Source organism: Perca flavescens, chromosome 2, assembly GCF_004354835.1.
Source record: "Perca flavescens isolate YP-PL-M2 chromosome 2, PFLA_1.0, whole genome shotgun sequence".
Lineage (NCBI taxonomy): Eukaryota > Metazoa > Chordata > Actinopteri > Perciformes > Percidae > Perca > Perca flavescens.
The window spans coordinates 6,315,449-6,327,707 of record NC_041332.1 but is presented as its reverse complement, the minus strand read 5'-3'; the positions used below and the strand labels follow the sequence as shown (position 1 = coordinate 6,327,707).

The following is a 12,259-nucleotide window of genomic DNA, read 5'->3' as shown; positions in this document are numbered from 1 at the left end:
GCGCCTTCCTGCAGCACAAGTACGTGGTCCACCTGACGGAGCCGGCCTACAGCTACCTGCTGCGCTACCTGCAGAGCGAGGACAACGGCGCCCTCTGCCGGGCTCTCAGCACACACCTGCAGGTGGGATCATTCGAACCAGGGCTCCACACTTCTTTTTGTCATTCAAGATTTATTTTTAACCCAGCTGTTGTCCTTGGGTCAAATGTGACCCGTTTTCAAAGTTTCTATATCCGAAATCTGGGTTTCTTTCAACCGAATTTCACAAAAATAACTGAAGTTGGCTAGGAGCCTAGATGTAACACAGAATTGGGTTATCATTTCTACTTTATGCTTTACAAACAGGCAAACCAGAGGTGGACAGCACGTACGAGTATGTAGGAAAGTGCGTCGAAAGTGTCAAAGAAAGCCTCCAAAGCACATGTGTCAAACTCTAACAGGTTGTTGTTGTTATTTTAAAAAAAAAAAAAAAAAAAAAAAAAAAAAAAGTATCATTGTTTTGCTTGATTTGCTAAATTGTACAATGGCCAAGGAACTCTTTTGATGGCTTTTGTGGGCTTCATGTCAACAAAAAGCATACAAAAATGTCAATACATTTACAAAAAGGTGTCAAATGTCTGTGAAAGCCACAAAAATTAGGAAAAAAAAGCTACTAAAATGTAAAAAATAAATAAAAAAAGTGACCTGCAGTAACAAAAGCACGTCAATAAACTCTACATGTCCGGCCCGTGGAGTGATTCTCTTTTTCCAGTGTGGCCCTCTGGGAAAATTAGTTTGACACCCCTGCTCCGAAGCGTTACAACCGTCCAAAAAAGGGTTTAAAACATGCCAAAATTGACAGAGAAAAGCCTTTTAAAACCGCCAAAAAAAAAAAAAAAAAAAAGGGGGGTATGAAGTGTCAATAATTGTCAAAATATGGCCGACGGAAAGACAACACAATTCATTTTAATAAAATTATTATTTTCAAACGTACAGAAACCGCTCAAGTGGTACCGAATCAGAATACGTTATTGATCCCCTCGGGGAAATAATTTAGTTGCAGTTGCTCACCGTCCCATTCAAGGTAAAATAGGAGTAAGAAATGTTAATAAGTGTCTAAAGTAACATAGCATACCCTCCTCAAGAAAATTCATTCCTGTGTCTCTTGTGCAGCACTGTGCAGTACAACAAAAATTATGGTGTGAAAACGAAACCATGTAAACCTATTCTGATATAACGTCTAAATACAATTATGAACCTGAAAATGAGCAGAATATGAGCACTTTAAAGACAAAACTTGCTTTAAAAAAAACTACAATCCAAAGATCTGAGAAAGGTCTTTTAGTTTCATTTATTCTTAGGGCTTAGGTGCTGCCCAAAATGGCTTGGGTGCTGCACCTAAACCTTTTATAACGGCAAGGAAAACCCTGCTTGGGTATGACTTGTACTATACAAATGACCTTGCGTCTCCTGCAGGTGGAGGTGTCCTCCTCGAGGCGCACCGACTACCAGCTGTACGGCGCTGCCGGCGGGGCGACCGCGGCCCCGAACTCCACCTCCGCCTCCTCCTGGGCGGGCGTGGACTCCGCGGAGGGCGGCGAGGGTTTGGAGGTCCCCGCGGGGATCCCGCAGAGCGAGGCGGCCCTTGAGGCGCTGCAGGACTGCATCAAGAAGGTCCGCGAGGGCCCCCCGACGCTCACCACCGTGTGCTTCTACGCCTTCCACCACACGGAGCAGACGCTGAACGCGGCCGAGGTGTCGGCCGACAGCCGGCTGCTGGCCGGCGGCTTCGACAGCTCCACGGTGAAGCTGTGGAGCCTCCGGGCCAGGAAGCTGAAGGCCAAACCGCACCGCGCCGACGTGTCGCTCATCCACCTGGCCTGCGACGTACTGGAGGAGGAAGTGAGTCCACCGAAGGGTTGAACCTCTTTAGGGCTGTCCTCGACTAAAGAAATTCTTAGTCGACTAACACTCATACGATTTAGTCGACTAATCGATTAGTTGATTTAATCGACAGAGCTGTGCGCTTTGAGAGGTGGTTAAGACTAGAAAAGCACAATATAAATGTAGTTAATTAACCATCTGTTAAAACTGAGTTTCTCCACAATTAATCCTGCAAAAGCACCACTTTAAATCTTGCGTTTACCAGAAATGTGCTCAGAAGTTTCTTGGAAATGAGTAATTAAGCATGAATAAGCATAAAAAATGACCAATCGACTAAAGAAATCTTAGTCAACTGAGACCAAAACGACCGATTAGTCGACTAATCGACTAAGAGGTGGCAGCCCTAGTTAAATCTCTTTAGGGCTGGCCCGTCTGAGTCCATGAGTCGAGTAATAGGTCATTTTGGTCTTATTGGACTCAGATTTCTCATTCGATTGGTCTTTGTTTTCTCCTTTTTCCTGCTGAAGGATTTCTTTCTTGACTAACTGATTAGTTGTTTTGTCTAGAAAATGTCAGAGAATGGTGAAAAATGTGGATCAGTGTTTCCCAAAAAGCCCCAAGAGGACGTCTTCTTGGGGATATTGAGTATAATGTGACAGAGGAGAGAAGACACTAGAACAATATTCACATTTAACAAACTGCAATCAGAGAATTTTGACTTTCTTTTCTTCTAAAAAAAACACCAAAAAAAACTTTTTAAAAGTTTCACTTTTCATAAGGTTTTGCCCTATACTTGTGTAAGTAACAGACACTGTTACACTTTTTGAAACTATTTCAGCTTGTGTAGGAATCAGCGCTTTCTAAACCTCTTGACCACACTTTTAAAAATGCCGCAATAATACCGAAAACCGTGATCGTTTTGGTCCCTATAACCGTGAGGTTACATTTTTTTTTATAACGTTACATCCCTACTCAGCTGTCACTTGCTCTTTATTTATTATTATTATTATTATTATTATTATTATTAAATCTTTATTTTTAATTTAATACATACTGTGTACATATACTTATATTGTTTATACTTACAATACAGGCCAAAAGTTTGGACACACCTTCTCATTCAACGTGTTTCTTTATTTTCATGACTATTTACATTGTAGATTCTCACTGAAGGCATCAAAACTATGAATGAACACATATGGAATTATGTACTTAACAAAAAAGTGTGAAATAACTGAAAACATGTCTTATATTTTAGATTCTTCAAAGTAGCCACCCTTTGCTTTTTTTATTAATAAGGGAAAAACTTCCACTAATTAACCCTGACAAGGCACACCTGTGAAGGTAAAACCATTTCAGGTGACTACCTCATGAAGCTCATTGAGAGAACACCAAGGGTTTGCAGAGTTATCAAAAAAAGCAAAGGGTGACTACTTTGAAGAATCTAAAATATAAGACATGTTTTCAGTTATTTCACACTTTTTTGTTAAGTACATAATTCCATATGTGTTCATTTATAGTTTTGATGCCTTCAGTGAGAATCTACAATGTAAATAGTCATGAAAATAAATAAAAAAAACGCATTGAATGAGAAGGTGTGTCCAAACTTTTGGCCTGTACTGTATACTTGTATTGTTTAATATTCCATTTAGAGAATGTTTGATGTGCACCAACAACGTGTTTAAAAAAAACCGTACTTGGCAATAAAAAAAACCTTTTTCTGATTCTGATTCTCCCTCAGGCGGATGAAGAGGACTCCTCCGGCAGCGAGATCAAGACGCTGCGAGCTCACAGCGGCCCGGTGTTTCGCACCGCCTTCCTGACGGACAGCTCGGGCCTGCTCTCCTGCTCCGAGGACACCACCATCCGCTACTGGGACCTGGGCAGCTTCGCCAACACGGCGCTGTACCGGGGCCACGCCTACCCGGTGTGGGACGTGGACGTGAGCCCCTGCAGCCTCTACTTCGCCAGCGGCTCGCACGACCGCACCGCGCGCCTCTGGACCTTCTCGCGCACCTACCCGCTGCGGCTCTACGCCGGGCACCTCGCCGACGTCGACTGCGTCAAGTTCCACCCGAACTCCAACTACCTGGCCACGGGCTCCACGGACAAGACCGTGCGTCTGTGGAGCACCCAGCAGGGCGCGTCGGTCCGCCTCTTCACGGGCCACCGCGGCCCGGTGCTGTCCCTCGCCTTCTCCCCCAACGGGAAGTACTTGGCGTCGGCCGGCGAGGACCAGCGGGTGAAGCTGTGGGACCTGGCGTCGGGCGCGTTGTTCAAAGACCTGCGCGGGCACACGGACAGCGTCACCAGCCTGTCCTTCAGCCCCGACAGCAGCCTGGTGGCCTCGTCGTCCATAGACAACTCGGTGCGGGTGTGGGACATCAGGAACTCCCACGGCGGGACGCCGGCCGACGGGTCATCCGGCGAGCTGGTGGGACTGTACGCCGGGAACACCAGCAACGTGCTCAACGTCCAGTTCATGGCCTGCAACCTGCTGCTGGTCACCGGGACAGCGCAGGAGAAAGCAGAACCGTAGCCGCGGCTGTCCGGGTGGTTTTCTTTTTGTTTGTCTGTTCGGGAGAAAAGCTCGAATATCTCCAGAATAGGGCTGCACGATACGAGGCAAATGTGTGAGGAAAACACACACACGCTGATAAATAGCGCGATAACTATATTGCTTGCGATAAATGCACAGATATTAAAGTGTTCTCTGTAGGGCTGCCACCTCTTAGTCCATTAGTCGACTAATCTGTCGTTTCGGTCTTAGTCGACTAAGATTTCTTTAGTCCATTAGTCATTTTTTATGCTTATTCATGCTTAATTACTCATTTCCAAAAAACTTCTGAGCACATTTATAGTAAACACAAGATTTAAAGTGATGCTTTTGCAGGATTAATTGTGGGGAAACTCAGTTTTACAGATGGTTAATTAACTACATTTATATTGTGCTTTTCTAGTCTTAACCACCTCTCAAAGCGCACAGCTCTGTCGATTAAATCAACTAATCGATTAGTCGACAAAATGGTATAAGTGTTAGTCGACTAAGAATTTCTTTAGTCGAGGACAGACCTAGATCTCAGTTCTGCTGCTTTCAGTACTCTGCTAAAATACGGCTTGTTGAATTCAAAATGAATGAAAGTAAATAATTTCCCACATTCTTTTATTAGACCAATTGAACATTGAATTGCATATAAAGGGAACCCCTGAAAGTGACATTATGAAGGGATTCTGCTATTTTCTTTCAACTAACACAGCAAAAATCTCAGTGTCTTCCACGATATGTCGCAGCCTTTCGCAATATTATTATAAGGGATGCACCGAGTCCAACCATTGTTGGGGTTCCACCAAACACCGAATCCACTGGTTAAGTTTCTGCCGAAACCGAATACCGAATCCTCCTCCCGTCCTCGTTCCATTAACACAGTAAACACATGAACGAAGTAAACAACGTCCACAGCAGTGTATTTTTCATTTGTTAGGGTCCTCGCTACCACGAGACAAATCAGCATTGCAGATTGAACACGCAGCTGGACTTGAATGACCTTCTTTTGACTGAAAATACTGCCACGAGTTCCATTTTCCACTTTCTCACAGCCTACTGCATTGATCGCTCCACCTACGTAAACAGCCTCCCGAAATCAACGGCGCCGTCAATACGGCGACCAGCGTAGGTTTCGGTTCAGTGGGAAAAAATGTGTCAAAAAGCCCAATATTCGGCCGAATCCTGGATTCGGTGCATCCCTAATTATTATTGCGAAGTTGGAAAAAAAAAAAATAAATAAATGCCGATATATTGTGCAGCCCTACTCCAGATGTTTGTTTGAAGTTGCGTTTTCGTCTCTGAGCCAGCCAATGAGAGGTGAGATGTCACCACCTGCACACGAGTTTCTCTCTCAGAAAAGAAGCCAAGTTAAGCGTCTTTTATTAGCGATCCACAAAGTCTCATCCTTTCAAAACTGTCTTCAGATATTCAGATATAGATCAATCATAATTGGTCCTTGGTTGTGTTTTCTAATTACCAAAGCCTCTTGCCTAAATATCAGTATTAAATACTCGACGGCTGCAACTAAAGATTATTTTCGTTGTCGATTTTAATCCGTCGGTTTTTTTTCTCGAATGAATGGATTAGTTGTTTGGTCTATAAACTCAACTAGTCAGGAAATGGTGAATTTGTTCACAACTCAAAGACAGTCAGTCTTCAGGAGTGAAGAAACTAGAAGAGATTCCCGTTCGACAAGCTGCAGTCGGAGCTCTACAATTCTTCCTCCGTGTAAAGTTTGGTTTACTCTGCCGTCATGCACACGTTGTGTGATTTATAAAAGCAGCATATTAAATGTGACTGCTGGAAAAATACACTTCCTGTCAAATGAAAATAAAAAAATGTGAAATTGCAGACATCACCCCTAGATTTCACCAGGCGCGTTTAGGGTTGGGCATCGTTTGAGGGTGGAGTTGAAACGGGCCACGTGCCTATTTTCACAAATAAGAGCAACATTTTTATTGGAATCCAAAACCAAAACTTGCGAATATTAAATTGGGAAGTTGCGGCGATCAGATTTGAAACCAAATCCTCCAAACGATTCCAATGAAGAAACGATTCTTCTGGAATCGCAATTTTTGAACCTTATTCCAAGTAGGGATCGGTTCTCGATGCCCAATCCTACCGCCACCGAGATGAATCCAGCAGACACGGCGCGTCCCGGAAGCGTCTCTCCGCTCCATTTTTTAAAAACCCACCACAGGTCTGTTTCTGACGGAGCCGCGCAGGGATTGGACCGGCTAGAGCATCCTGTCAATATTTCAAAAATAAAACTCCCCTGTGTAGTATCCCGTCACTTCCCGATTTCAACAACTTTAAACACAGCCGCACGTCTCAGACTCTGTGTTGATCAGAACTGGACTAAAGGGAAGGAACCACTGAACTACCAGGATGTAGACTGCTTACTTTCATAGGAGATGCACAAATCTGCAGAAAAGCAATTACCAAAACAATGAAGACCTGAGATTCGGGCACGCGTCTGAGCCACTCCCCCGGAGTGGTACGACGCCTGGGTGATGCATTACAGGGTCCGTTTCATCCAAATTTAGGAAAAATTAAAATGTTTCATATTCTGAACGGAGGAAATGCGGAAACAGAAGTTAAAAGGTTTAAAGGAGAATATTGGGAGTAGCCTCTGCAGTAACCCGTACACGGAGTGACAACTTCTTCATGTGGAGAGAACTGTTTGTTGTGCTGTTTTACCCCAAAGTCATTTCAATCCCTGTGCATCCGGTACGGAGAGAGCCGGGAATTGTTTAGCCTAGCTTAGCACAAATACTGGAAGCAAGGGAAACTAACCCAGCTTCACTCCAAAAACTGTACTATATATATATATATATATATATATATATATATATATATATATATATATATATATATATATATATATATATATATATATCTAGGGTTGGGTACTGTTTGGATTTTACGATTCCGATGCCGAACCGGTACTTTTAATTCCTAAACCGATTCTTGAAAAACTGAAAAATGATATCAAAGAAAGGCTGTAACGTCGGTTTTGGTGAGCCCAGAGGGGGAAATATGGCATTTTAGAAGTAGCTTACATTTACGGTAACTAGCCAACGGTAGACTACAGAGAGAAGGTGATATTTTTTTTTACGTCTTTTTCTGAGCAACAGAGGGGAAAATATTTCAGTCGACCCATTAAGTAGAACCGAAATGGGGGACCGAAATTTGCGTTCTAATCCGGTCCGATTCCTACCAGTTGTGTAGGAACCGGTTCCATAGTTGAACTGGGTTTCGGAAAAATGTGTCCCTGAACAAAGGATGGTCAAAAAAAAATCCAAAGTCAGAGTCTGGAGTGGCCATTCTGTTCCCGTGTCTTGTAGCTAGTCCGAACACGTGTAGGGCCGTATGTATCGTTTCAAACTTTATTGGGATACTTCATGTTGAGGAATGTTAACATGATTGTTCTTTAAACACAGGCAGACGTTGAAGAAGTGAGAAGCCTAAATAAAAAAAACTCAACATTTAAAAATTTAATCCGAAGTCAGGACAATTACAAATCCGACCAGACATTTTCACGATGGCTTCGGCCGCTCGACAGTTTTTAGATACTCTGTGCTACAGACACTTTAAAGCTCTAGTGCGTAACTTTTGGATAATAATGAACATCAGTTACATTCAAGCCGTTGGCCAAATGAGTTGCTCCAAAGCTAATTCAGACTACCAGCTCCACACAACTCTCTCTGGATTTCTCAGTATGGCTGTGTTCAGGAGATTGTGGCATCCATTGACTTTCAGAAACTTGAGTGAAGATAATGACCTCTTCTGAAGAGTTTTTAATCCTCCGTGTCCTCCTTGGCTACTAGCAACTGCGTGGGGGAGGCGCGTGCACGGTCATGGGAGGTTTAGGTTGTAGGTGTGGGAGGTGGTGGGAGGTTGGGGAGGGGGGCCTTCTATTTTTGACATTTGGTTGCCAATGTCTTAAGTGTGAAAGCCACTAAAGCTAATGATGTTAACAGTGTCTCAGTCTTCACTGCCGTCATCTTCAGAAACAGATGTGAGGCTATCGTAGGCCCAAGAGGCAAGAAATCAACAGGAACAGATATGTAAACGTGTCAATACAGGCCCGGACTGTCCTAATCCTATCCAGAGTAAACCTAAATAGAGATCACCTTTGCACTCGGCACAACAGCAAACACTCAGAACATTTCAAACAGCAGTGGGAAACCTGCTTAAATACACATTAAAACATGCACAGTTTCACATATAGTAAAAAAAAAAAAAAAAGGTGATGCATTTAAGACGCTTGCTCCTTCGCATCATTTCTCTAACCTCAAAACATGCATTACATTTTCCTATGGAGACATGCATAGATCAGACAAAAATACAGAGCAGCACTTAAACTCAAAAATGAACACCACACATTTAACTCGGAAAGAACGGTACAAACATGAACATGAAGTGCCATAGGTACATGGTAAAACATTAGCCTAACTTAGGGCTTGTATCATGTGGACACGCCAACAGTTTTGTTGTCATTTCTTAGAAAACCTCAAGGGAGCGACGGAAACTACGCACCGTAGCTTTAAAAAGCAGTATCTTCCATCATGTTTTGATCCTCCGTGTCCTCCTTGGCTACTAGCAACTGCGTGGAGTAGAGTCACAGGATGCTGACTGTACATTCCTCACGGGGGTGACCGAAACTACACACTATAGCTTTAAAGTTGGTATCAAAAAATAGATGTAGAGAGCCGAATGTTCAGGGCTTTATGAGAAATGGTTTTCGTTAAAGGCCTAAAAAGATAAATATTGAATAAACAACGCAATTTTCTCTTCCAGGCCTTTTTATTTATTTATTTTTTTGTCAGTATATTAGTTACAAATATGACTTTAAATGAGGTTTCTCTTACTTCTGGAACAGAGACCGGAGCTTCTTGGTTTTTCACTTTTGGTGCTCGATTTAAAAGTCTGATAACCAGTCCTAGTTCTGGACTCGTCTGACTCTGGGTAAGACAGCAGAACATAAGAAATATTCTCTAACTACTGCAGTTCTCTTTATGTTTTACCTGCCCCTTTAGTACTTTATCATCAGCTTCCTTTTCTTAAGGGTCTGAAATAGATTTATCAAGTATAAAAACCAGTTTTCACTCGGTCAGTGTGGCGTGCTGCTTTAAAGGGCTACGCCAGCATTTGTTGAAATAGTTCTTATCACGGTCTCCCCTGGCTGTAGATAGGTGGGCCAATGCATTTTTTTTGTCTCAGTGCAAATAATTATGTTGTAGTAATTAGGTTGTTTTTTTTGTCTTTTGTTGGCTCACTTTTTATTCACAACATGCTAACCGGCAACATAGGAATCCATTCACTACGCTAAGCTAACTAGCGGCGGCGCTGCCGGTGTTGCACCGGACTGAAACAATGCATGCACAAACAATGCGTTGGCCCACCTATCTACAGCTAGGGGAGACCCCACCTATCTACAGCTAGGGGAGACCCCACCTATCTACAGCTAGGAGAGACCCCACCTATCTACAGCTAGGAGAGACCCCACCTATCTACAGCTAGGGGAGACCCCACCTATCTACAGCTAGGGAGACCCCACCTATCTACAGCTAGGAGGAGACCCCACCTATCTACAGCTAGGAGAGACCCCACCTATCTACAGCTAGGAGAGACCCCACCTATCTACAGCTAGGGCAGACCCCACCTATCTACAGCTAGAGGAGACCCCACCTATCTACAGCTAGAGGAGACCCCACCTATCTACAGCTAGGGGACCCCAGCTAGGGGAGACCCCACCTATCTACAGCTAGGGGAGACCCCACCTATCTACAGCTAGAGGAGACCCCACCTATCTACAGCTAGGGGAGACCCCACCTATCTATAGCTAGGGGAGACCCCACCTATCTACAGCTAGAGGAGACCCCACCTATCTACAGCTAGGGGAGACCCCACCTATCTACAGCTAGAGGAGACCGCGATAAGCCCTATTTCAACAAAACGGTGGAGTATCCCTTTAACTCAGTTTGCTTTTGTTGCAGAAATTCACATTTTACAGGAAGAAAACTTTTTCACAAATGAAGGTTTCCCGAGTGTGAGCCACTTGAAAAACACTAGAACAGGAAGAGGTCGTGCTTCTTCTTCTCTCTTGGTTTTTGTCTCTGAGTCGGCCTACTGTAAGTTTTGAGTAATAAAATAAATTGTAAATAGCCTTGTGGAGGAAATTTATAAGAATCAAAGGCTGTATTTTTCGCACTATTCTACGAGTGTAAAAGTGTAAATAAACTGTATTTTTGTAATATTTTGACTACCGAGTCGACATCCAGGTTGTGCTTAACTTAACGAGGGCTAAAAAAAAAAAAAAAAAAAAAAAAAAAGGCTGATTATATATTTCTGTTTTCATACATTCAAAGTGTGATTGTATTATTTTTTGTTGTTTTGAATATTTCATTCATTAATTCAGCCTGGAAGATGTTCTTTATGTTTGTCAGTACACTTTTGTTCCCATCCTGTTGCCCTCAAACAAGGAATAAATAACAGAATTTATTTGAACTAAATTCCTTTTCTTTTGTCGCTTGTTATCCTGCTGCTTTCAGTCTCTTCTGTTATGTGTGTGATTCAGCTTTATATTCAGTAAAAACACTCTGAGGCACCAGACCGGATGGACAGGACCCACACAAACACACACACACACCGACAAACGTGGGTTCTCTGACTAAAGTAATACAAATTCTTATTTTTTGAGAGTTTTCCCTTTATTATAGTGACAGCGCATAGACAGAAAAGGGGGAGAGAGATGTGGGGAAGACGCGCATCAAAGGGCCACAGGTCGGATTTGAACCCGGGCCGCTGCAAAGGACTCGGCCTACATGGGGCGCATGCTGTTACTCGGTGAGCTAGAGGCCGCCCTGTCAATTTTTTATTTTTTATTTTAAGTCCAGGAACAGACTCCTCCTGGAACTCAATTTCACATTCTCATGATCGACCTCGTCATCTGCCAGAATGATGAGGTCAGAACAAACACTGAAAAGTGATGCTCCACTCGAGAGTTAAACAAGCAATCCTCGCCTCGTATTGAAGAAGAAGAAGAAGAAGCTGTTCCTGACATCTGGATTATGAATACGTGTGGTCCCCCATGTTTCCCTTGTGCTGTATGTCTAGATGGAGGATGAATATGGAGTGTCTACCCCATAGTTCATGCAAATGTAAAATTACAAGCCAAAAGGAATACTTGGAATTGATGGTGGAGGTAAATATCCATGAAAATGGACAAGTTTGTGAACGGGCAACACCGATTTTGATGATGAACAACTAAACACGCTACACACTGGGCCCAGGAGAGGTTTCTCAACACATAAAGGAACACTTCATCCTTCAGTTTATCACAAACATTCAACATCAACACAAATTGGAAATTGAATAAATAAAGTGATATTTTATTTACATGACAGCAAAGCCCATAGCCAGCCTAGTGGAAGAGTGGGTTCTTTTTCTCAAAATGTGGACCTTTTTGCAGTTTCTTTTGAAAATTATGAGATTACTTAATTTTGGTGACTTTTTATGCTGGATTTGACATGTGGGAAACCGCTGAAGGCCAGAATCGAAACCGCGACCTCTGTGTCTATGACTGAGCTTTTATATATGGACACACACAGAGTTCCCAAGTTCAAAGACCACACTAACAAACTTGTTTTCTACAACAGCAAAAAAACTAGTTCACAAAAAAACAAAAATGGACTTAAATTATTGGCCTTTGGCAGTGAGAGTGGGCGGGGGGGTCATTCGAACTTTTTATCAATCTTATCTCTTGTTTAGAGGCTCTTTTATTTGTATTTACTTATTCACCTGGTTTGCACTTTTGCTGATGTTTTGACATCCTATTGTGTTCATG

The 12,259-nt window shown here is 42.9% G+C and overlaps 1 protein-coding gene across 1 annotated transcript in view; it reads left to right on the top strand.

Annotated features, from left to right (window-relative positions):
- Positions 1 to 4,620, top strand: part of taf5l (TAF5-like RNA polymerase II, p300/CBP-associated factor (PCAF)-associated factor) — a 9,758-nt gene extending 5,138 nt beyond the window's left edge. Inside the window, exons 4-6 of the mRNA XM_028568372.1 lie at positions 1 to 122; positions 1,455 to 1,880; positions 3,604 to 4,620. The exon at positions 1 to 122 is cut by the window's left edge and continues 219 nt beyond it. Coding sequence (XP_028424173.1) covers positions 1 to 122; positions 1,455 to 1,880; positions 3,604 to 4,401 — 1,346 coding nt within the window. The 3' untranslated portion in view covers positions 4,402 to 4,620. The remainder of the gene's footprint in view (positions 123 to 1,454; positions 1,881 to 3,603) is intronic.
- The last annotated feature ends 7,639 nt before the right edge of the window (positions 4,621 to 12,259 follow it).